The sequence below is a fragment of the Pseudophryne corroboree genome, chromosome 9, assembly GCF_028390025.1.
Source record: "Pseudophryne corroboree isolate aPseCor3 chromosome 9, aPseCor3.hap2, whole genome shotgun sequence".
NCBI lineage: Eukaryota > Metazoa > Chordata > Amphibia > Anura > Myobatrachidae > Pseudophryne > Pseudophryne corroboree.
The window spans coordinates 327570556-327594722 of NC_086452.1; the positions used below are offsets into that span (position 1 = coordinate 327570556).

Here is a 24167-nt window from a genome sequence, read left to right on the forward strand (position 1 = left end):
GACGATTTAATATAACAAAATAAAACAATTGCAACATTCAATTAGATATAATTTTATATATGGAAAAATGTGTAAACAGTTTTTCTTTACTGGACTTATATACATTCTTAACCTACATTATTATATTACTACAGTCTCCCTAATGTTTACATGCAATACAAACTAACAACAAACAAAGCATAAATATCATATATCCCATAGAAACTAATAAAACATTTGTGTTGTGCTTGTAACTGGTGCATTTCATTAAAGGATACATTTACTGGACAGGTTTTTATAATTTGCAGGGGAAAATTGGCACATTACTCATATATATGTTTCCATCTATGAATGAGTGACATAGCACATGTAGATTTTCTTGAGATAAAACATGAACGGTTTCTCCTGTTGTAAAAATATTCAGAAAACAAATAAGTTAAATGTGTCCAGAGCCATAACAGGTCGGCACTGCACCTTGTGCCGGCCTCGCCCAATGAGTGGATGGCATTATGCCACGAAATGGGTGCAGAGCCACCAGCACTGGGAAGTACGACACTTTCTGAAGAACTTTGGGTGGCTGACAGGCTGAAGGGTGAATGTCCAGAATGTTGAAAGGACACCCTGTCACACTGCTAGCCAGATTCACTGGCTGTGGGGGAAATATGGTGACGCCCCCTGGTCTCTGTGCCCTGGGTGACAACACCTTTTGCACACCCCTAGTTGCGGCCCTAAATATGTCTGAGTTTTGGAAACAGACTTGTGTTAATGTTGATGAACAATAATCAATACATAAATATAATTTATTTATTTTTGTAACAATGTATTCCAGGGTCGTCGAGCAAGTATCCCAAACACATCTGAGAAAGCTCCAGTTAGTCATTCATATGCTACACAATACCAACAGCTTGATAGGCCACAGAAATTGGAGCAACAGTATAAACCATCAGCCTCTAATAAACCAGAGTTACATTATATGGGATCCAAACACACTCAGCAAACACAAAACCATCGATCACTGGGTTTTCTTTCTGAACAGGAACTACTGTATACCGAGACCAGCTATATGCAAGAGACTAAAAATAATTCTGGATGGTCTGGATACAAGCCTGCAGGACCTCTTTCTAGTCACACACCACAAAACCAACATATGTTGGGTTACTATAATAGTACCGAAATTCCATTGTCTAAAACTATATCAAGTGCAACTGCATTGCAAACAAAATGGGATACGTCAACAAATGTTGTGTCATGTCCTGCATCTCCCCATGAATTTGGTCGTAGTACGTCAAGAAATGTTGTTGTGTCACATCCTGCATCTCCCCATGAATTTGGTCGTAGTACGTCAACAAATGTTGTTGTGTCACGTCCTGCATCTCCCCATGAATTTGGTCGTAGTACGTCAACAAATGTTGTTGTGTCACGTCCTGCATCTCCCCATGAATTTGGTCGTAGTATGTCAACAAATGTTGTTGTGTCACGTCCTGCATCTCCCCATGAATTTGGTCGTAGTACGTCAACAAATGTTGTTGTGTCACGTCCTGCATCTCCCCATGAATTTGGTCGACGAAACTCCCAAGGGCTGCACTTATTACCTGAAGCTAAGTATCCAAATGTTAGCAATGCCATGTTATTTCGAGCAGATTCTGAGAGCAAGGCTCACACTCCACCAGAACCAATGAAAAAAGAATTACATAGACTACAAACACCTACTTCAAATACTATTATGAGGAGTTCCCAGGGACCATACACTCCTTCACCAGGACCCATGCCTGGTGATTTGAAAGAGTTTCATGTATCAAATATTCCTGAGATTAACTACAAAGGCTTCTTGAGTCTGAAGACGGCATCTGCAGGATCTGAGGGACTGCCTGCTCAGTATCCTAAAAATGAACATTCACATACTAAAGGAATTAAAGAAATCCATCCCAGCGAAAGTGCCACTGACAGGATCCCTCAGGAAACACAACACAATATACCATCAAGTTCTCTTTCTGAACAGGAGCCACTATATACTGAGACCAACTGTATGCAAGAGGCAACAAATCAATCAGGGTGGTCTCGATACAAGCCTGCAGGGCCACTTTCTTGTTGCAGACCAGAACCACAGTCCCAACAGCTTGTGGAATGGTACAGTGGCACAGAAAGCCCTCTGTCCAAAGTTGTACTGAGGTCAACTAGAACATGTACAATTCAAGAAACGGATTATGGCAACTCACAGAGTATGGACACATTAACAAAATCTGGGACAGAAAATGTTTGTGATGAAAAAAAATCTCCACAAGAACCTGAGAGCAGATCTAGGAGTCCATTAGAAATTGTAAAAAGTGAATGCCAGAATCCAAAAACACCTCCCAAAAATACCATTCTGAGTGGCTCCCAGAGACCACATATGCCTTCACCAGAACCCATTTCATCTGATTTGAAGGGGCTACAAATATTAAATACATCTGAGAATACACAATATGACTTCCTAAGCCCATGTTCTATAACAACTCTATGGACTTCAGGTTTTGAAGTGCAATCATCTTTATATCCTAAAAATAAATATCCACATACTAAGAAAAATACAGAGTACCACCAGAGCGAACAGTCCCCTGCTGACAGAAATACTCCAGAGTATGTTGAGAACTGGGACATGTACTTAAATACCACTGCAAATCCAACCAAGGTGTGTAGGTCCTCCCTCTTTTGTGCTATATGTCTGTGTTCTGTCAACTATCAAAATACATAGCAAAGCGTTTAAATGTGTCAATGGAATACATACGATATGCCGGCGGTCAGGATGCTGGCTAGAGCTAACATTCCCCCCTAGTGCCTAACCGTAACCCTCCCCCCGGGCCCTGCCCCTAATGGAGAACTCTTATACTCACATTTGTCACTCTGTCTGTCAGTGATCCGGCGCCGGTCTCCTGAGTGCTGTCGGGATTCCGGCGTTGGTCACATGATGCTGAGCGCATTCCGTGTCAATAATGTGTATAGATTTGCAGACTAATATCTATGTATCTATGTTTCAGTATTTATGAATGTTCTTATTTTCTGTGGCAAGAATAAACATAAGCATAGGAGTAAGCATAAATATAGTAATGTAAAATGTTTTGTATGTTTACTTTGTACAGTGCTGCATACATTTGGTGGCACCTTATAAATAAAAGATATTAATAATAATAATAATAATCACTAGCTAACAGTAATTTCACCACGTGGTACAAATTTGTCACCTTCTGCACACACAACTAACATATTTTTAGAGAAATACATAACACAACATAATTTACATGTTAACCATATACAGGGGGTCATTAAGGCAACCATGCACCATGGGCCGACGTATTGCGATTAAGTGGCCCACGTTGTGTGTGGTCCACTTACGATTACGATCCGAGGTGCACTCCCGGGGGTCGAAAGCAGGGATTTCAGATCTTACCTGCAGCAGGTAAGATCTGGCCCTGTCGCTTGCGTTGATGTGCCTTAACGTTAGATCACATGCGATCTAACGTTTGCACATCATGAGTGAAGGTGACCTGGAATCATGATATCGTGAGTCCAGGAGCTGCTGGCTGGGAGTTGTAGGGGGAGCGCATGCGATACCTCGTCGTAGTGTATGGGGCCCTTTAATGATACCAATCTTTGCACACTTTAGTCCTGCAATTGTTAATTTTGTTCTGCACCCTGAAATCAGCATCTATATTCTACTTGCCAAACCCTAAAGACTTGGTCAAATCTGAATTTTCCATCAAAATCTTAGTATTTTGCCAAATTTTAAACAGAATGCTGGATATGGCATATCCCTACTTCTAATAAGCTTGTTTCAGTATAAAGGGGGCAATTAATTTAGTGGCTTGGCCACGGGATCCGGATGATAAGTTGACAGTTACTTGGGCGACATTCAATTGATCGACATGAATTAGGTTGAAACTGACAAAAGGTCAACATTGTCAAAAGGTCGACATGATAATGGGCGACGCAGCAAAAGACCAAAATGAATTTTTGGGAATTTTGTAATTTTTTTTAACTTTTTCATACTGTACCATCCACGTGGACTACATTTAGGAATAGTGACATGTGCGAGTAAAGCGTGCCATGCGAGGGAATGCAGTACATTTATTGGGGTTCCACATGCTAATAATGGAGAAAATGGCACCACAATTAACAAAAAAGCTTGTTGACCTTATCATGTGTCGACCTTTCCCACGTCGACCTTTTGTCAATGTCGATCTTCTGCATGTTGACCTTTTGGGGTCAACCTAGACACTGTTGACCAATAACTGTTGCCCTTGTATACCACACCCCTTGGCCACAAAGTGCTGTTTTGGAGTGACATATTGGGGGTCATTCCGACCCGATCGCTTGCTGCAGTTTTTCGCAGCGTTCGGGTCGGAACTACGCATGCGCCGCAGTGCGCCGGCGCATGCCAGACGGCCGAGGGCCATCATTGCCTAGCGATCGCCTCTGGGCGGGAGGGGGCTGGACGGCGGCATTAAGTCGCCGTTTAAGGGGCGCGGTCCGGCCAACGCAGGCGTGGCCGGACTGTTGGGGGGGCGGGCCGCGGCAGCTGCGTGACGTCACATGCAGCCGCTGCGACCCGGGGCAGCAAAGAGGTTCTCCCGGCCAGCCGCAGGAGCTGCGCTGGCCGGGAGTAACTCCTGAGATGCAAAAGCATCGCCGCTGTGCGACGCTTTTGCATTTCTGCGGCGGGGGGTGGGGGGGTGGGCGGCACTGACATGCAGGGCGGACTAGCCCTGTGCTGGGCGTTCCCCGCATGTCTGAGTGCCTGGTCGTAGCTGTGCTAAATTTAGCACAGCTACGATCAACTCGGAAAGACCCCCATAGTGACCAGCAAGATCACAGAGGTACAGTATGCTTCCTGAACTTGCATTGTCAAGCCCCTGTTATTATTATTTTTATTATACTCTATATGATATATATATATATTCGCAAATGTCATGCATAAATTCAAAGTGTACTAATCTCTTCATTCATATTTAAAATCTATGGCCATCTTCCACTATTGGAAGGAATGTGCACTTAATCTGTCCTTAACTAAGTGAATTGAGTGATTAACCGTATGGAGAATATATTTTGAATGGAAATTATTTGCAGAATAATAACTTTATAATGAAGGATGTACTTCCTTTCATGTGCATGCAGTCCAACACTAAACTGTTGTGGCATTAGATTAGGTTTCCTGAGGCACTCCCACGTTTGTGAACTACAAGTCCCAGCATGCCCTAGAGTTTACTGAAGGTGAACTGCTTGGTGCTTTGGTAAAATGACATGCCCCATTTGGATCACAGCATAGGCTGTAAGACAGATACAGTGTGGAATGTATGCTTCCGGTATGTTCCCAGCGACTATGTGGTATAATGTGGCTGTGTATGAATTGCAGCAGCAGCAGCTGAGCCCGTGCTATGCAGTTAGTTCCTGTATGTGTAACTCTGTCTCAGTGTAAACTTCCTATTTTACTTTTTTTCTTCACTTTCCTCATTGGCCGGTTACTTACCTCTCCCCTCCTCTAGGCTTCCCCCTCCCAGCTGGTACCTCCTTCCTAGCTGGGTTAGTTTTTCCTGTCCCCTCCCAGGAAGTTTGTAAAAAAATAAAATAAAAAATACATAGGAAACAGAGATAAAAGGTTACAAAAAAAAAAAAAAAAAAAAAAAAGCGAAAGAAAAGAAGTTGGAGACCGTTCAGTGAAGCCAGGGAGGGAGGGATCCGCCTTGTCCGGGACAGGGCTGCGATCTGCAACCCACTGAGCGCACGAGGAGGCCGGATCATCTCTCTGTGACTGCAGGGCTAGGCACAGACATGACGGTGAGAGTGACAGGGTGCTCGGCTACCTGTCTGACTATACTGTATCTGTGTGTGCTTTGTGAATGGAGCCCTATTCAGAGTGTTTGCTTATCACATGGTAACTGGGAGTCCTCTGAAGGGTGTGAGGTTTATTAATATATGGATACTTTACATGTTCTCATAGCTATGCTGGTGTGTTTATGAAATGGACTTTTAGGAAGTAAATGGTTTGTGATTGTGTCAATGAGTTCATTGGCCCTAAATACTTGTATTGCATCTTAAATATATACAATTTTACTGGCCGTTTTATGTTGCCAAAGGCTGAATGAATATTTAGTAAAATGCTGTTGAGAAACTTGATTTAATCAGTCAGCATAATTGCAATAGATCATTTCTGCTTTATGTTATGACGATGTTCAGTCATTTCTCATTTTGAGAACTTTCAGTTTCTTTACCATAGTATTTAACATGTAAGCTTTGTGGTATATTTTATATGTACCATATATAGGCGGGTATTTATTAAACTTGGAGCGATAAAATTGTGAGAGATAAAGTACTAGCTAATCCGCTTCTGCCATACATTTTACGGGCTGGGGGTAGGATGTAGTAAAGTGAAAAAGAACAGGGTTTTTACCGCATTTTCGTGTGTACTTCCCTCCGTTGGCCTGGTCTCCACCACCCAGCTGGCGTTCCGCTGTAGAAGCCTATGCTAGGGTGTTCGTCACCCACGGCAAATTATAAATTTGCGCTTTCGCATACTGTACAAAGGGACAGCGCACATAATGCCCCCTGTAGTAGTGCCGCTTATACTCAACGCCCCCTGTAGTAGTGCCGCTTACACACGTAACGCCCCCTGTACCAGTGACGCTTACACTCTTAATGCCCCCTGTACCAGTGACGCTTACACTCTTAACGCCCCCTGTACCAGTGACGCTTACACTCTTAACGCCTCCTGTACCAGTGACGCTTACACTCTTAACGCCTCCTGTACCAGTGACGCTCACACTCTTAACGCTCCCTGTACCAGTGACGCTTACACACAGTCACACACACTGTACATACATTACACACATACACAGTCACACATGCATATACACAGATACTGTATACTCACTCACTCACTTGTTTTCCAGCCACTTACATAAGGAAGTCTGGCAGCTTATTCCCTGTGTTGCAGTCTGGTCCCGTGTAGCTCCGCCCCTTATTACAGTGTAGCCCAGCCCCCTTTTACGTCCGCACACTGCACTGTGAGTCTGTGACAGGGGAGAGGAGGCTTGTAGCTGCCGGCGCCGTTGCCTGTCATGGAGTGTGACAGGCGCAGCAGCCGGCAGCAGCAGGGAGGACAGGGTGGCGTAGCAGGGACATCAGCTCAGCACAGGGATACAGAGCAGGGAGAGCGCCTCTTCTTCCTAGCACCTCCCTGCTTTGCATCCCTTTGCTGAGCGGTTAGCGTCGGGCCTGCCTATGGGGCTTCTTCTGCAGTTGCTATGTGGAAAGGAACCCTCCCAGCATCCCTTGAAGCCGCCACTGCTCTGCGCATGTGCAGATGGACTCCTGGGTTATAGACCCGGAAATCCAGCAGCCGCATTGCATCGGACAGCTCTTATCAGGAGAGCTGTTCTCTGCGATACTGATCGCATATGTTAGTACTTATGCGATCAGCATCAATACAGTAAGTGGCGGGATGTACCACATTCCTTTGGTACACCCCGCCCTGTGTTTGAAAAATGACAGGGAGCGGATTGGTTGATAGTCACAATCTTATCTTTTTCCTTTGAATCCCCCCCATAACAACATGAGCGCAGACTTTCTGGTTATTGCCTCAATGAAATTATTGTGTGCAAGCCTAAGATGTGTTGTAGTGAATTATGAGGACTGGTACTTGATAAGGCAATTTGTGTGTGTCTGAATAAAGAAAAAAAAATTGACTTCAGGAAAACTGATATATACATTATGAATATGCACCATCCGTGATGTTAACAGGACTTAGGATGAGTCTCCTTACTCCCATTGCAATACATGACAAAAGCCCCTTGAAATTGGTAAATGTAATTATTAATCAAGGGGTATGACGAGTATCAATATTGCTACTAATATTTTTCTTATTTGTTGAGTAAACTTTGTGATATAGTGTGTTTACTGCTGTTCTGTTATTTCATATGATCTATGCAGCAATTGCATGTTAACACAATTCTCATGCATCAGAAACATTATTGAGCATTAGTCTAATGCAGTGTGTTTCAAGCACTGTGCCGTGGCACACTAGTGTGCCCTGAGCAGTCTCCAGGTGTGCCACCATAGAAGCAGAGCCAGGCCCGTCAGTGTTTTGCCGCTACTGAGGCCCTGGATTGATCAATACTGGTGTGTTTAGTGGTTGCAGAGCCAGTTCTAATTTTGGGCCCGGGCAGTGTTGCGCTCTTCTGGCTTTCTCAGATGTGGCTCAGGTGTTACCTATGGAGAAACTATAAGTAAATAAAAAATAACCATGCTGTGACTGGGATTTTGGTGCTTTAGCTGCTCTGTATTTTGAAATAGATTGTAAATAATATAACAAAGCGCTTGAAACTATGTATAATGAGTGTATTTGTAACCGTTTGTATATGAAAGGATAGCGCAATTCCTGAAAAAAAAAAGGAGTTAGTAAATGTTTACAGCCCTTTTTATGAATGTGCTGCGGTCTCCAGATGTAAATAAAGAGGTTCCATATATGCCGTTTGATGGAGGTTCGTATAAGTGAAGTCCGGGTCACCTAACTTTCCCTATACTACCAACCTTATCAAGGTGGTGATGTCCGTCTTCCTCTGGCTGGTTCCCCCGCTCCGTCTTGCTGCTCTCTCTGGCCGCTACTCACTTGCACCGTGCGGTGCTGAATGACTGATTGCTGTCCCGGTCTGTGAGGCGGCTTGAAAAGAAACCAGCAACGTGCTGGTAAAAGCAAAGTGGAGTGAGTAAGAGTCTTTTTGGAGTCCGTGAAATTAGCGCTTTCTCCAACGCGTTTCAGGCTACATGATCCATGACTAAGGGCTTTACATAGTTTCAAGCGCTTTGTTACATTTACATATGGAGAAGCTGCGACATGACATCCTAGGACACGCATCTGCACCATGCATCACTATTATATTTGAGTGTGCCTTGGCAATATTTAAATCTTGTTCAGTGTGCCGCAAGTTGTAAAAGGTTGAAAATCTCTGGTCTAATGTATGTACCGTCCATGTTCATATATTTCCATCCTCTTTGTTTTGTCTGAATTATTTATTTATTTATTTATTAAGTTTCTTATATAGCACAGCAAATTCCGTTGCACTTTACAATTGGAAATAACCATGATATAACAAAACTGGGTAATTACAAACAGTCATAGAGGTAGCCCTGCTCGCAAGCTTACAATCTATAGAGAAACAGGCATGGATACACAAGGATAGGTACTATCTACTGCATAGTTGTCAACGAGATTGCAAAGGTTCTTGGTGGGCTGTAGGATATGGTCACACAGCAATGATGAACAAGGGTTGAGAGGAAGGATGAGAAGACGTGAGGATATGTGTGGACTGTGCAAAGTGGATGCAATTTGATAGGAAGATTTATGATGTACGTTGGTGTAGATTGGTTAATGGCCTTGTGTGTGAGTAAAAGTACTTTATATTGAATACAGTAGAATGCAGGTAACCAATGGAGGGACTGACAGAGTGGATCTGCAGACGATGAACGTCTAGCGAGGAAGATTAGCCTTGGAGCTGCATTCAGAATGGATTGTAGTGGTGAGAGTCTCGTTTTGGGAAGACCAGTTAGGAGACTATTGCAGTAATCAATGCGGGAGATGATGAGAGCATGGATTAGAGTTTTAGCATGGTCTTGTGTAAGGTACGGTCGTATTTTGGATATGTTTTTTTAGATGCATGTAACATGATTTTGAGACAGATTGAATGTGGGGAACAAAGGACAGATCAGAGTCAAGTATGACACCTAGGCAGCGAGCTTGTGGGGTAAAGTAGATTGTTGAGTTTTCAACAGTGAAAGAGATATCAGGTTGGTATCTACTATTGGCCAGTGGAAATATAATTAACTCTGTATTTGGAATATTAAGTTTGGGGTGGCGAAATGTCATCCAAGATGAAATGGCAGAAAGGCATTCAGTGACACGGCCCAGTACAAATGTGTGCAAATCAGGGGAGGATAGGTAGATTTGAGTATCATCTGCGTACAGATGATCCTGAAATCCAAAAGAGCTGATTAGTTTACCAAGAGATGAGGTATAGATAGAGAAAAGCAGAGGACCCAAGACTGAGCCTTGCGGTACTCCAACTGAAAGAGGTAGCGAAGAGCAGGTAGATTCCGTGAAGCGAACACTGAAGGAGCGATTAGATAAGTAGGATAGGAACCAAGAAAGGGATGTGTCTTTAAGACCTAGGGATTGTAGTGTTTGTATGAGAAGAGAGTGGTCAACAGTGTCAAAGGCGGCAGATAGATCTAGAAGAATAAGTAGTGTGTAATGGCCTTTAGACTTCGTAGTGACCAAATCATTAACCACTTTAGTCCGTGCTGTCTCTGTGGAGTGTTGGGAATGGAAGCCTGACTGAAGTGGGTCCAATAAATTGTGTGAGTTAAGAAAGTGTGTGTTGATTGTAGGCAAGTCTCTCAAGTAGCTTTGAGAGAGAGTTAGGGTCAGAACTTTTTTTTTTTAATTGGGAGTAATCACTGCATGAGTGAAGGAAAAATACCAGTAGAGAGAGATTACAGATGTTAGTTAAGTTAGGGATGAGCACCAGACACAGAGCTGTACTTATTTGTGAGGGTAAAGGAGCAAGAGGAGAGGTAGTAGAGAAGCAGGATGAGAAGAGTGATGATACTTCATCTTCATTTGTGGGATCAAATGAAGAGAGTTCCAGAGGGTTCAGGTAAAGAACTGAGCAGGTCACTGGCTGCCAAAGAGCATACCATTTCATCTCGGATCTTATCAATCTTCTCCTTGAAGTAGGAAGCAAGATCTTGTGCCTTGATAGTGGCTGGTGTGGTAGGTGAGGGAGAAGTGATTTAAATGTATTAAATAGTAGTTTGGGGTTAGAGGCTTGAGCAGAGATAAGAGTTTGGAAATATGTTTGTTTATCAGTGCCCGGGGCATTTCTATAAGAGTGGTAGACAGTGTTATATATGAGGAAGTCACTTGAAATACGAGATTTGCGCCACTGACGTTCAAGTTTACGTGTGAGTTTTTGTAGTTGTCTTGTTAATTTAGAGTGCTAGGGTTGACATCTAGGCCTAAGTGGAGTGTGATGGGTAGCCGGAGCCACTTCATCAAGGGCTAGTTCTAGAGTCTCATTCAGGTGTGATACAGCCATCTCAGGAGAGGTGAATGCAGAAATAGGTGAAAGCAGTTGTTGGAGTGAGGTGGAAAGTTCTTGAGATTAATTGTGTTTATATTTCTGCGGTTTTGAGGAGGAATGGAGGACTTCAGCAACACAGAGTTTGAATTAACAGAGGAGAGCATGCAGGTGATAAGGTTGTGATCTGAGAGGGGTAAAGGAGTGTTAGTGAGTTCAGAAACGGAGCATAGTGTGGTGAATACTAGATCAAGGCAGTGGCCCTCCCGATGAGTAGAGGAGTCAGTCCATTGGGAGAGTCCGAGAGAGGAGGTTAGAGAGAGTAGTTTGGAGGCGTGAGCAGCAGATTTTGGACAATCAATAGCAATATTGAAATCACCCATGATGATGGTGGAGATGTCAGAAGATAGGAAGTGAGGGAGCCAGGCAGAATAATCTTCCAGAAATTGTTTGGAATGCCCAGGTGGGCGATAGATAGCTGCAATTTTACTATGTACACCCAGGCCATGTTTTATGTTCATGTTGTCAACCAAAGAGAGATCTAATTTTGCCGCTCACCGATTCTCCATTTAACGGTTTCCCTTTCTTTTACACAGATCTTTCTTCATCTCTCTACAGATGATTTTTGTGTGTTACCTCTTTCCTGTCCCAGGTGTCTTATATTTGTGTATTTGTTGCGTATTTTTTGTTTTCACTGTGTGCCATCTTCGATACATGTTTAATTTTTTTTTTCAAAAAGTTGTCATCACTAAACTTCTCACTATGGCTTACTGTACTTCACTCTCTATAGGAGAGATGTATCAAACCTTGGAGCGCGATAAATTACCAACCAATCAGGTCCTAACTGTCATTGTTCAAGCACAGCCTGTAAAATGGCAATTAGAAGCTAATTGGCAGATATCTCTCTCTGGTTTAGCTTTCTCCAATGCTTGATACATCTGCCCCTATATGTGTTTCTTTTATTGACCAGCTGTACGTTGACGTTTCTCTTCTTGCTGTGTCTGTGTACAGAGTTAAGTGTCTTTTTGTATTCCTCTGTGGTATTGAATGTCTGAAATCCTGGGTCATGCTCTGTGTAGTTCAGTCTCACTTTTCGGTAGTCTCTCTTGTGGTATTGAAAGGGTGAAACAGAATCTGCCTAATATCTCAGATGTCTCTCTGCCCCCCTTTGCCCTCCAACCAGAGGTACTTGGCCAAGGGGTGGGATTCACTGGAGTCCTTTCTCTTATAGACAAGTATTCAGTAATAGGAGAAGGAAAGGGCTGAAGAGAAGGACACAACTAAATGTCAGATAAGACAGTGCTGGTCCTGCAGCGAAGATTTAGTAGCCGATTAGTCATTTAAGTAGTTAAAATGCATAATAGGTCCTTCATGCCTCTAGCATATACAGTTAGAAAATGTAGATTAATTATTAGATGAAAGAAAAGTAGCAGCAGACAGATATAAATATACACCTAAACTTCAGAGACCACTATTTGTGAATGTGAGAGAGCCGGTTTCTTGTAGCAGTTGAGTACACCGTGCGAGAGCCTGTCCAAAACATGACCGAGTCCTCTTACTCCGAAGGAAACATAAAAGAGGGACAGGCGATCATGAGACTATAATTAACAGAGACATATGTAGGAAATCGGGAAGCGAGACGTCCACATGTTGCCCTGTAAAGGGTCTTCTGCGTCCACAGAACTGGGTGCCAGCACTGCTCTGGAGGTATGAAGTATCAGTCAGGCATGAAGAAGCCTGGTTAACCCAATATGTACATGGCTGTGTTGTTGTATCACTTTTTTTTGTTTGGCCTCTGTTATGCATCTCATTCGTGCCTCATTCCATTGCTCTTCCATCCACCTGTCCCACTCTTTGTATACAGCTGAATGTTCAGTTGCAGTCGATGTGTGTTTCCTCCCTACAGCCAGACCTGCTGAACTTCAAGAAGGGTTGGATGTCCCTGCTTGACGGCAATGGAGAGGTGAGTACATACCTTGGTTGTTATGACACTGTGTCGTTATTTGCTGAGTTTGTGCCTTAGGAATGGTGTGGGCCGTAAAGACAAGGATATTTTCAATTGTAATGTCTTTTAAATGGTGTAAGATGATAAAAACTAGTATATTGTAAGTTTTATAAATTAATAATAATATTTGCAATAGTTGTATTGCATTTAGAAGACCTATATTACCTGATTTAGGTTACTACCTGGTAGTAGGAATTACAGTTGAGTGTTTATAGAAACCAAAACGTTACTACCTGGATCCTTGATTAAGCAGCATATACTGCAGTCCAAAAAATATTTGTGTGTGTATATGTATGTATGTATGTGTATATATATATATATATATATATATATATATATATATATATATATTGTATATTGTATAGGGTATATAATGCTCAGCATAAGATGAACTCCTTTATAATAACTGTTGCTCCATCTTTGTGTTTCTGTTTTATAACTGTGTTCCTGTGGCTGCCACCTTGGACTTTTGCCATAGATAGAACATATGTAATGCAGCAGTGCTACATATAGCTGGCATGTATAGCATTTGTATGTGGAAGAGCAGTGTCCGATTGCATTCTGAAGCCTGTGCATGGAAACTGTTTAATATATGAATACGTGCTATAGTGCACAGGAACTCAAACTCTGTCCTCGGGACCCCAAACAGTTCACGTTCACCTGTGGATCTTTTAAAATTTATCAGTGAGTAATGACTACACTTGTGCACCTCTGGGTGACCTGGAAAACGTAAACTCTGTGGGGTCCTGAGAACCGAGTTTGAGAACCACTGCTTCGTGCATTGTTCACACCTTTTAATATATATATTTTTTTCTTTTAGTGGAAGAAACACTGGTTTGTTCTGACAGATTCCAGCCTCCGATATTACAGAGACTCCAATGCTGAAGAGGTAAGTAAATGCGTTTGTTGATGGAGATCTTTTTTTTTTTTTTTTCTAAACTGGGGGCTGTTTGCATATTTGCAATATTAACATGGATGACATCTGGTATATGTTCTTGCTAACAGTCACTGGTTATTTTCACTGTGTGTGTGTTTGAGGCAGGAGAGGGAGAATTCCGTCTTTGGCTTATTTGTGTGTAACAGAGTATATGATATGTGTGAAAACACTATAGGTTCTTCAACACAGAGACGCTTGAATCAATAGCCTAGTTCCACCCAAGAATCGGCACTACATAACATGTATTTATGGTTGGAGATAATTCTGGTGCCAGTGAATGTGAATATGGCCAATTTAATGGCTATAATTTAAGTGAGAAAAAATAAAAAAGAAGCACATGAAGCAAAAAACATAAATGACTTACCATAATGATGTGATAAAGAATCCAAAGGGGTGTGGTATGGTTGACCGACGCCAGGATTCCGGCAGGGAGGGGCGAGTGCAGCAATTCCCTTGCAGGTTCGCTGCGTTCGCCCTGCTGCGGGCTCGGTGGCGACCTCCGGTCGCCACAGGTTCTTTTCCCACTCTATGGGTGTCGTGGACATAGTCCCTGTTGGTCGGCATGCCGACTATTGGAATAGTATGGGGCGGGATTTTGAATACCACCCGATCCAAAGGTGGTGGTCAAAATACTCTCCCTTTATGCAGTGATAATTAATTAACTGGGCGTCACATCCACATATAAAGCACACACAATTTTTTTTTCTATATAACAAAAAAATAAAAACTCCAAGTATAAAATTATATAGGCATAAAATCACATTGGCTGGTAAAGTAACAAATAGCATCTATACTAGACAGTTGCTTTTAACACTGCGTATAATATGCAGAGGCTCTGGATCCTCATGCACACCCTTTTGTGTTGCAAGATACTGGAACATGCTATGTGCAGTGCTTGTCAGCTGATCACTTCCACTGCAGCCGCAACGCGTTTCGAGCATAACACTTTTCTCTGACGTCCTAAGTGGATGCTGGGACTCCGTAAGGACCATGGGGAATAGCGGCTCCGCAGGAGACTGGGCACAACTAAAGAAAGCTTTAGGACTACCTGGTGTGCACTGGCTCCTCCCTCTATGACCCTCCTCCAGACCTTAGTTAGAATCTTGTGCCCGGCTGAGCTGGATGCACACTAGGGGCTCTCCTGAGCTCCTAGAAAAAGAAAGTTTATTTTAGGTTTTTTATTTTCAGTGAGATCTGCTGGCAACAGACTCACTGCTACGAGGGACTAAGGGGAGAAGAAGCGAACCTACCTGCTTGCAGCTAGCTTGGGCTTCTTAGGCTACTGGAAACCATTAGCTCCAGAGGGATCAAACACGGGGCCCGACCTCGATCGTCCGGTCCCGGAGCCGCGCCGCCGTCCCCCTTACAGAGCCAGAAGCAAGAAGACGGTCCTGGAAATCGGCGGCAGAAGACTTCGGTCTTCACCAAGGTAGCGCACAGCACTGCAGCTGTGCGCCATTGTTTCCCATGCACACCTCACACTCCGGTCACTGATGGGTGCTGGGTGGGGGGGGGGGGCACCCTGGGCTGCAATATTAAGACCTTGGCTGGCAAATCTACACATAATATAGTCATAGAGACTATATATGTGTAAAATACCCCTGCCAGATATACCTACAAAAAAGCGGGAGAAGTCAGCCGAAAAGGGGCGGGGCTATCTTTCCTCAGCACACTGGCGCCATTTTCCCTCACAGCTTCGCTGGAAGGATCGCTCCCAGGCTCTCCCCTGCAGTTTCCAGACTACATAGGGTAAAAAAGAGAGGGGGGGGCACTAAATTTAGGCGCAATATTGTGTATATAAGCAGCTATTGGGAAAATCTCTCAGTTACAGAGTTAATCCCTGTGTATATATAGCGCTCTGGTGTGTGCTGGCATACTCTCTCTCTGTCTCCCCAAAGGGCTTTGTGGGGTACTGTCCTCAGTCAGAGCATTCCCTGTGTGTGTGCGGTGTGTCGGTACGGCTGTGTCGACATGTTTGATGAGGAGGCTTATGTGGAGGCGGAGCAGATGCCGATAAATGTGATGTCACCCCCTGCGGGGCCGACACCTGAATGGATGGATTTATGGAAGGAATTACGTGAAAGTGTCAACTCCTTACATAAAAGGTTTGACGACATAGCAGATGTGGGACAGCCGGCTTCTCAGCTCGTGCCTGCCCAGCTGTCTCAAAAGCCATCAGGGGCTCTAAAACGCCCGCTACCTCAGATGGCAGACACAGATGTCGACACGGATACTGAATCCAGTGTCGACGACGATGAGACTAATGTAACTTCCAATAGGGCCACACGTTACATGATTGAGGCAATGAAAAATGTGTTGCACATTGCTGATGTTACCCCAGGTACCACAAAAAAGGGTATTATGTTTGGGGAGAAAAAACTACCAGTGGTTTTTCCCCCTTCTGAAGAATTAAATGAAGTGTGTGAAGAAGCGTGGGCTTCCCCCGATAAGAAACTAGTAATTTCTAAAAGGTTACTAATGGCGTACCCTTTCCCGCCAGAGGATAGATCACGTTGGGAAACCACCCCTAGGGTGGATAAAGCGCTCACATGCCTGTCAAAGAAGGTGGCACTACCGTCTCCGGATACGGCCGCCCTAAAGGAGCCTGCTGATAGGAAGCAGGAGGCTATCCTGAAGTCTGTATATACACACTCAGGTATTATACTGAGACCAGCTATTGCTTCAGCATGGATGTGCAGTGCTGCAGCTGCGTGGTCAGATTCCCTGTCGGAAAATATAGATACCCTTGACAGGGACACTGTATTGCTAACCATAGAGCATATAAAAGACGCAGTCTTATACATGAGAGATGCACAGAGGGATATTTGCCGGCTGGCATCTAAAATAAGTGCAATGTCCATTTCTGCCAGGAGAGGGTTATGGACTCGGCAGTGGACAGGGGATGCAGATTCTAAAAGGCACATGGAAGTTTTGCCTTATAAAGGTGAGGAGTTGTTTGGGGATGGTCTCTCGGACCTAGTTTCCACAGCGACAGCTGGGAAGTCAGCTTTTTTACCCCATGTTCCCTCACAGCCAAAGAAAGCACCGTATTATCAGGTACAGTCCTTTCGGCCCCAGAAAGGCAAGTGGGTTAAAGGCGCATCCTTTCTGCCCAGAGGCAGAGGTAGAGGGAAAAAGCTGCAGCATACAGCCAGTTCCCAGGAACAAAAGCCCTCCCCCGCTTCCTCTAAGTCCACCGCATGACGCTGGGGCTCCACAGGCGGAGCCAGGTACGGTGTGGACCCGTCTCAAGAACTTCAGCAATCAGTGGGCTTGTTCACAGGTGGATCCCTGGATTCTTCAAGTGGTATCTCAGGGGTACAAGCTGGAATTCGAGACGTCTCCCCCTCGCCGTTTCCTCAAATCTGCCTTGCCAACAACTCCCTCAGACAGGGAGGCTGTGCTAGAGGCAATTCACAAGCTGTATTCCCAGCAGGTGATAGTCAAGGTGCCCCTCCTTCAACAAAGTCGGGGTTACTATTCCACAATGTTTGTGGTACCGAAACCGGACGGTTCGGTGAGACCCATTTTAAATTTGAAATCCTTGAACACTTATATAAAAAAAAAATTCAAGTTCAAGATGGAATCGCTCAGGGCGGTTATTTCAAGCCTGGACGAGGGGGATTACATGGTATCACTGGACATCAAGGATGCTTACCTGCATGTCCCCATTTACCATCCTCACCAGGAGTACCTCAGATTTGTGGTACAGGATTGTCATTACCAATTCCAGACGTTGCCGTTTGGTCTATCCACGGCACCGAGGGTGTTTACCAAGGTAATGGCCGAAATGATGATACTCCTTCGAAAAAAGGGAGTTTTAATTATCCCGTACTTGGACGATCTCCTGATAAAGGCGAGGTCCAGGGAACAGTTGTTGGTCGGGGTAGTACTATCTCGGGAGGTGCTACAACAGCACGGTTGGATTCTAAATATTCCAAAGTCACAGCTGGTCCCTACGACACGTCTACTGTTCCTGGGAATGGTTCTGGACACAGAACAGAAAAGAGTGTTTCTCCCGGAGGAGAAAGTCAAGGAGCTGTCATCTCTATTCAGAGGCCTCCTGAAACCAAAACAGGTGTCGGTGCATCACTGCACGCGAGTCCTGGGAAAAATGGTAGCTTCCTACGAAGCAATTCCATTCGGCAGGTTCCATGCAAGGACCTTTCAGTGGGACTTGTTGGACAAGTGGTCCGGATCGCATCTTCAGATGCATCGGCTGATAACCCTGTCTCCAAGGACCAGGGTGTCTCTGCTGTGGTGGCTGCAGAGTGCTCATCTTCAAGAGGGCCGCAGATTCGGCATACAGGACTGGGTCCTGGTAACCACGGATGCCAGCCTTCGAGGCTGGGGGGCAGCCACACAGGGAAGAAACTTCCAAGGGCTATGGTCAAGTCAGGAGACTTCCCTACACATAAATATTCTGGAACTGAGGGCCATTTACAATACCCTAAGTCAGGCAAGACCCCTGCTTCAAAACCAGCCGGTACTGATCCAGTCAGACAACATCACGGCAGTCGCCCATGTAAACCGACAGGGCGGCACAAGAAGCAGGATGGCGATGGCAGAAGCCACAAGGATTCTCCGATGGGCGGAGAATCACGTGTTAGCACTGTCAGCAGTGTTCATTCCGGGAGTGGACAACTGGGAAGCAGACTTCCTCAGCAGGCACGACCTCCACCCGGGAGAGTGGGGACTTCATCCAGAAGTCTTCCAGCTGATTGTAAACCGTTGGGAACGGCCACACGTGGACATGATGGCGTCCCGCCTAAACAAAAAGCTAGAAAGATATTGCGCCAGGTCGAGAGACCCTCAGGCAATAGCTGTGGACGCTCTAGTGACACCGTGGGTGTACCAGTCGGTTTATGTTTTCCCTCCTCTTCCTCTCATACCCAAGGTACTGAGGATAATTAGAAAAAGAGGAGTAAGAACTATACTCATTGTTCCGGATTGGCCAAGAAGAGCTTGGTACCCGGAACTTCAAGAAATGATCTCAGAGGACCCATGGCCTCTGCCGCTCAGACAGGACCTGCTGCAGTAGGGGCCCTGTCTGTTCCAAGACTTACCGCGGCTGCGTTTGACGGCATGGCGGTTGAACGCCGGATCCTGAAGGAAAAGGGCATTCCGGAAGAAGTCATCCCTACGCTGATTAAAGCTAGGAAAGAAGTGACCGCAAACCATTATCACCGCATATGGCGAAAATATGTTGCGTGGTGTGAGGCCAGGAAGGCCCCAACGGAGGAATTTCAGCTGGGCCGTTTTCTGCACTTCCTATAGTCAGGGGTGACTATGGGCCTAAAATTGGGTTCCATTAAGGTCCAGATTTCGGCTCTGTCGATTTTCTTCCAGAAAGAACTGGCTTCACTGCCTGATGTTCAGACATTTGTTAAGGGAGTGCTGCATATTCAGCCCCCTTTTGTGCCTCCAGTGGCACCTTGGGATCTCAACGTGGTGTTGGATTTCCTAAAGTCACATTGGTTTGAGCCACTTAAAACCGTGGATTTGAAATATCTCACGTGGAAAGTGGTCATGCTGTTGGCCTTGGCTTCGGCCAGGCATGTGTCAGAATTGGCGGCTTTGTCATGTAAAAGCCCTTATCTGATTTTCCATATGGAAAGGGCAGAATTGAGGACTCGTCCCCAGTTTCTCCATAAGGTGGTATCAGCTTTTCATTTGAACCAACCTATTGTAGTGCCTGCGGCTACTAAGGACTTGGAGGATTCCAAGTTGTTAGACGTAGTCAGGGCCCTGAAAATTTATGTTTCCAGGACAGCTAGTGTCAGGAAAACTGACTCACTATTTATCCTATATGCACCCAACAAGCTGGGTGCTCCTGCTTCAAAGCAGACTATTGCTCGCTGGATCTGTAGCACGATTCACCTTGCACATTCTGCGGCTGGACTGCCGCATCCAAAATCAGTGAAGGCCCATTCCACGAGGAAGGTGGGCTCTTCTTGGGCGGCTGCCCGAGGGGTCTCGGCTTTACAACTTTGCCGAGCAGCTACTTGGTCGGGGTCAAACACATTTGCAAAATTCTACAAGTTTGATACCCTGGCTGAGGAGGACCTAGAGTTCGCTCATTCGGTGCTGCAGAGTCATCCGCACTCTCCCGCCCGTTTGGGAGCTTTGGTATAATCCCCATGGTCCTTACGGAGTCCCAGCATCCACTCAGGATGTCAGAGAAAATAAGATTTTACTCACCGGTAAATCTATTTCTCGTAGTCCGTAGTGGATGCTGGGCGCCCATCCCAAGCGCGGATTGTCTGCAATACTTGTATATAGTTATTGTTTAACTAAAGGGTTATTGTTGAGCCATCTGTTGAGAGGCTCAGTTATGTTTCATACTGTTAACTGGGTATAGTATCACGAGTTATACGGTGTGATTGGTGTGGCTGGTATGAGTCTTACCCAGGATTCAAAATCCTTCCTTATTGTGTCAGCTCTTCCGGGCACAGTATCCTAACTGAGGTCTGGAGGAGGGTCATAGAGGGAGGAGCCAGTGCACACCAGGTAGTCCTAAAGCTTTCTTTAGTTGTGCCCAGTCTCCTGCGGAGCCGCTATTCCCCATGGTCCTTACAGAGTCCCAGCATCCGTTAATACGGACTACGAGAAATAGATTTACCGGTGAGTAAAATCTTATTTTTTCAAGGCAGTGAATTATCTCCATCCATTAATACATGTTGTTTGTGTGTAATTTTGGCTATACTAGGGATATGTTGTAAGTAGGTGTGGAATGATTGGTTGACGGCTATGTTGATGTGCATATGGTCGACATGACATTGTTGGCATGCTTAGCATGTCAACCGTGACCATGTTGGCGTGATAAACGGTTAACAAACCATCTTTGGTGGTTTAGTGCTGTCTTACCTTCTCCCGCTAGCTGCAGGAATGTCTTCTAGAACCTGGCATTCACGTGAGTAGTAGAATTTTGTTAAGTATCTTTGCGTTGTCTTTGTCACTAATATAAAAGATATAGAGTGTGTGTGTGTGTGTGTGTGTGTGTACAGTACTGTGCAAAAGTTTTAGACCGGTGTGGTAAAAATGCTGCAAAGTATGAATGCTTTCGAAAGTAGAAGTGTTAATAGTTTATTTTTATCAATTAACAAATTACAAAGGGAAATCTAATTAGTATTTGCTGTGACCAACCTTTGTCTTCTTCAAAACAGCATCAATACTTCTGGGGAAACTTGCACACTGGGGTATATTTACTAAGCTCCCAATTTTGACAGAGATGGTGTTTTTTCTTCAAAGTGTCATCTCGGGAATTTACTAAATTCAAATCACGGCAGTGATGAGGGCATTCGTATTTTTGTTGAAGTCAAAGAAAAAATTACGAATGAATACACAATCGGTCAAATACGCCTGTTATTTGCTAGAACTCGGTAATTTACTAAAATTTGTATTTCACAAACACTGCCGGCAATAGGCAAACACTGCCGTGAATAAATACAAATCGTAAAAAAAAGCAGTTTTCAAATAGACCTGCTTTTTTTACCGTGTTCTGATAGGCATGTACGGATCCGTGAGATCTGTGCATGTTTATCAGTGGTAAGGGTGGGAAAGTGTTAAAAAATTGTAAAAAAAAAATGCGTGGGGTCCCCCCTCCTAAGCAAAACAAGCCTCGGGCTCTTTGAGCCGGTCCTGGTTGAAAAAATAGGAGGAAAAAAATGACTGGGGTTCCCCCTTATTTAATCATCCAGCACCGTGCTCTGCGCCTGGTCCTGGTGCAAAAAATACAGGGGACAAAAAGCATAGGGGTCCCCCATATTTTTTGAACCAGCACCGGGCTCCACTAGCCAGGTACATAATGCCAGAGCCAGGGGGACACTTTTTTTTGTGGTCCTGGCGGCCCTGGCATTGCATCCCCAACTAGTCACCCCTGGCCGGGGTACCCTGGAGGAGTGGGAAGCCCTTAAATCAAGGGGTCCCCCTCCTCCAGCCACCCAAGGGCCAGGGGTGAAGCCCGAGGCTGTCCCCCCCCATCCAAGGGCGGCGGATGGGGGGCTGATAGCCAAGTGTAAAAAAACAGAATATTGTTTTTAGTAGCAGTACTACAAGTCCCAGCAAGCCTCCCCCGCAAGCTGGTACTTGGAGAACCACAAGTACCAGCATGCGGTGGAAATCCGGGCCCGCTGTTACCTGTAGTACTACTACTAAAAAAATACCCAACAAAAAACAGGACACACACACCGTGACAGTAAAAGTTTATTACATACATGCACACCTCCATACACATACATACATACTTACCTATGTTCACACATGACTTGGTCCTCTTCTCCATGTAGAATCCTAGGGGTACCTGTGAAAAAAATTATACTCGCATAATCCAGTGTATCTTCTGTTCTTTGTATAATCCACGTACTTGGCAAAAAAACAAACCAGAAACCCGACCACACACTGAAAGGGGTCCCATGTTTACACATGGGACTCCTTTCCCCGACTGCCAGGACCCCCCCTGACTCCTGTCAAAGAGGGTCCCTTCAGCCAATCAGGGAGCGCCACGTCGTGGCACTCTTCTGATTGGCTGTGCGCTCCTGTAGTGTCTTTCAGGCTCCACACGGCAGAGATACAATGTAGCGCCTATGCGCTCCATTGTATCCAATGGTGGGAACTTTGCGGTCAGCGGTGGGGTTACTTTCGGTCAACCGCTGACCGCAAAGTTCCCACCATTGGATACAATGGAGCGCATAGGCGCTACATTGTATCTCTGCTGTGTGGAGCCTGAAAGACACTACAGGAGCGCACAGCCAATCAGAAGAGTGCCACGACGTGGCGCTCCCTGATTGGCTGAAGGGACCCTCTTTGACAGGAGTCAGGGGGGGTCCTGGCAGTCGGGGAAAGGGGTCCCATGTGTAAACATGGGACCCCTTTCAGTCCGTGGTCGGGTTTCCGGTTTGTTTTTTTGCCAAGTACGTGGATTATACAAAGAACAGAAGATACACTGGATTATGTGAGTATAATTTTTTCCACAGGTACCCCGAGGATTCTAAATGGAGAAGAGGACCGAGCCTCGTGTGAACATAGGTAAGTATGTATGCATGGAGGTGTGCATGTATGTAATAAACTTTTACTGTCACAGTGTGTGTGTCCTGTTTTTTGTTGGGTATTTTTTTAGTAGTAGTACTACAGGTACCAGCGGGCACGGTTTTCCACCGCATGCTGGTACTTGTGGTTCTCCAAGTACCAGCTTGCAGGGGAGGCTTGCTGGGACTTGTAGTACTGCTACTAAAAACAATATTCTGTTTTTTTACACTTGGCTATCAGCCTCCCCATCCGCCGCCCTTGGATGGGGGGGACAGCTTCGGGCTTCACCCCTGGCCCGTGGGTGGCTGGAGGGGGGGACCCCTTGATTTAAGGGGTTCCCACTCCTCCAGGGTACCCCGGCCAGGGGTGACTAGTTGGGTATGTAATGCCAGGGCCGATATAAAAGTGTCCCCCGGCAGTGGCATTATGTACCTGACTAGTGGAGCCCGGTGCTGGTTTAAAAAATACGGAGGACCCCCTACGCTTTTTGTCCCCCGTATTTTTGGAACCAGGACCAGGTGCAGAGCCCAGTGCTGGTTTATGAAATATGGGGGAACCCCGGTAGTATTCCCCCCCCCCCCCCCCCCATATTTTGTGAACCAGGACCGGCTCAAAGAGCCCGAGGCTGGTTTTGTTTTAGGAGGGGGGACCCCACGCATTTTTTTTGGGGGGATTTTTAACAATGTTCTTTTTTTTTTTTACGAAAGGTGCACAATGAAGCCCAGCACGGATCTCACAGATCCGGCCGAGATTCATTGTGTTAATGTCGGCAGTGTTTTACAATTCACTCCCGTAAAACTGCCAAAAAATACGAATGACATCGACATCGGAAAACTCGAAAATGCATAATACGACAGCTTAGTAAATTAGCCGTAATAAATTCAAAAAGTTGCAATTTTACACTTTCGATGTCATTCTTGTTTGAACTTTAACCTCATTCGGAAAAATACGAATTTTAGTCAATTTACCCCACTGTTTTTTTGAAGGAACTCGGCAGGGTGGTTGTTCCAAACATCTTTGATAACTAACCACAGATCTTCTGTGAATGTAGGCTTTCTCAAATCCTTCTTTCTCTTCATGTAATCCCAGACAGACTCGAATATGACAAGATCAG

General features: G+C 45.0%; 1 protein-coding gene across 8 annotated transcripts in view; it reads left to right on the forward strand.

The window, feature by feature from the left end:
• The window catches only part of LOC134958139 (TRIO and F-actin-binding protein-like), a 145735-nt gene that overhangs the window by 5924 nt on the left and 115644 nt on the right, over positions 1-24167 (forward strand). For 3 of the 8 annotated variants that reach the window (XM_063940522.1, XM_063940521.1, XM_063940523.1), the window contains exons 2-4: positions 809-2647; positions 12991-13047; positions 13910-13978. In XM_063940522.1, coding sequence (XP_063796592.1) covers positions 953-2647; positions 12991-13047; positions 13910-13978 — 1821 coding nt within the window. In that variant the 5' untranslated portion in view covers positions 809-952. Of the gene's footprint in view, positions 1-808; positions 2648-5529; positions 5788-12318; positions 12792-12948; positions 13048-13909; positions 13979-24167 lie in introns of those variants that run through there. The other 5 variants (XM_063940526.1, XM_063940527.1, XM_063940528.1 and 2 more) reach the window with 5 other exon arrangements.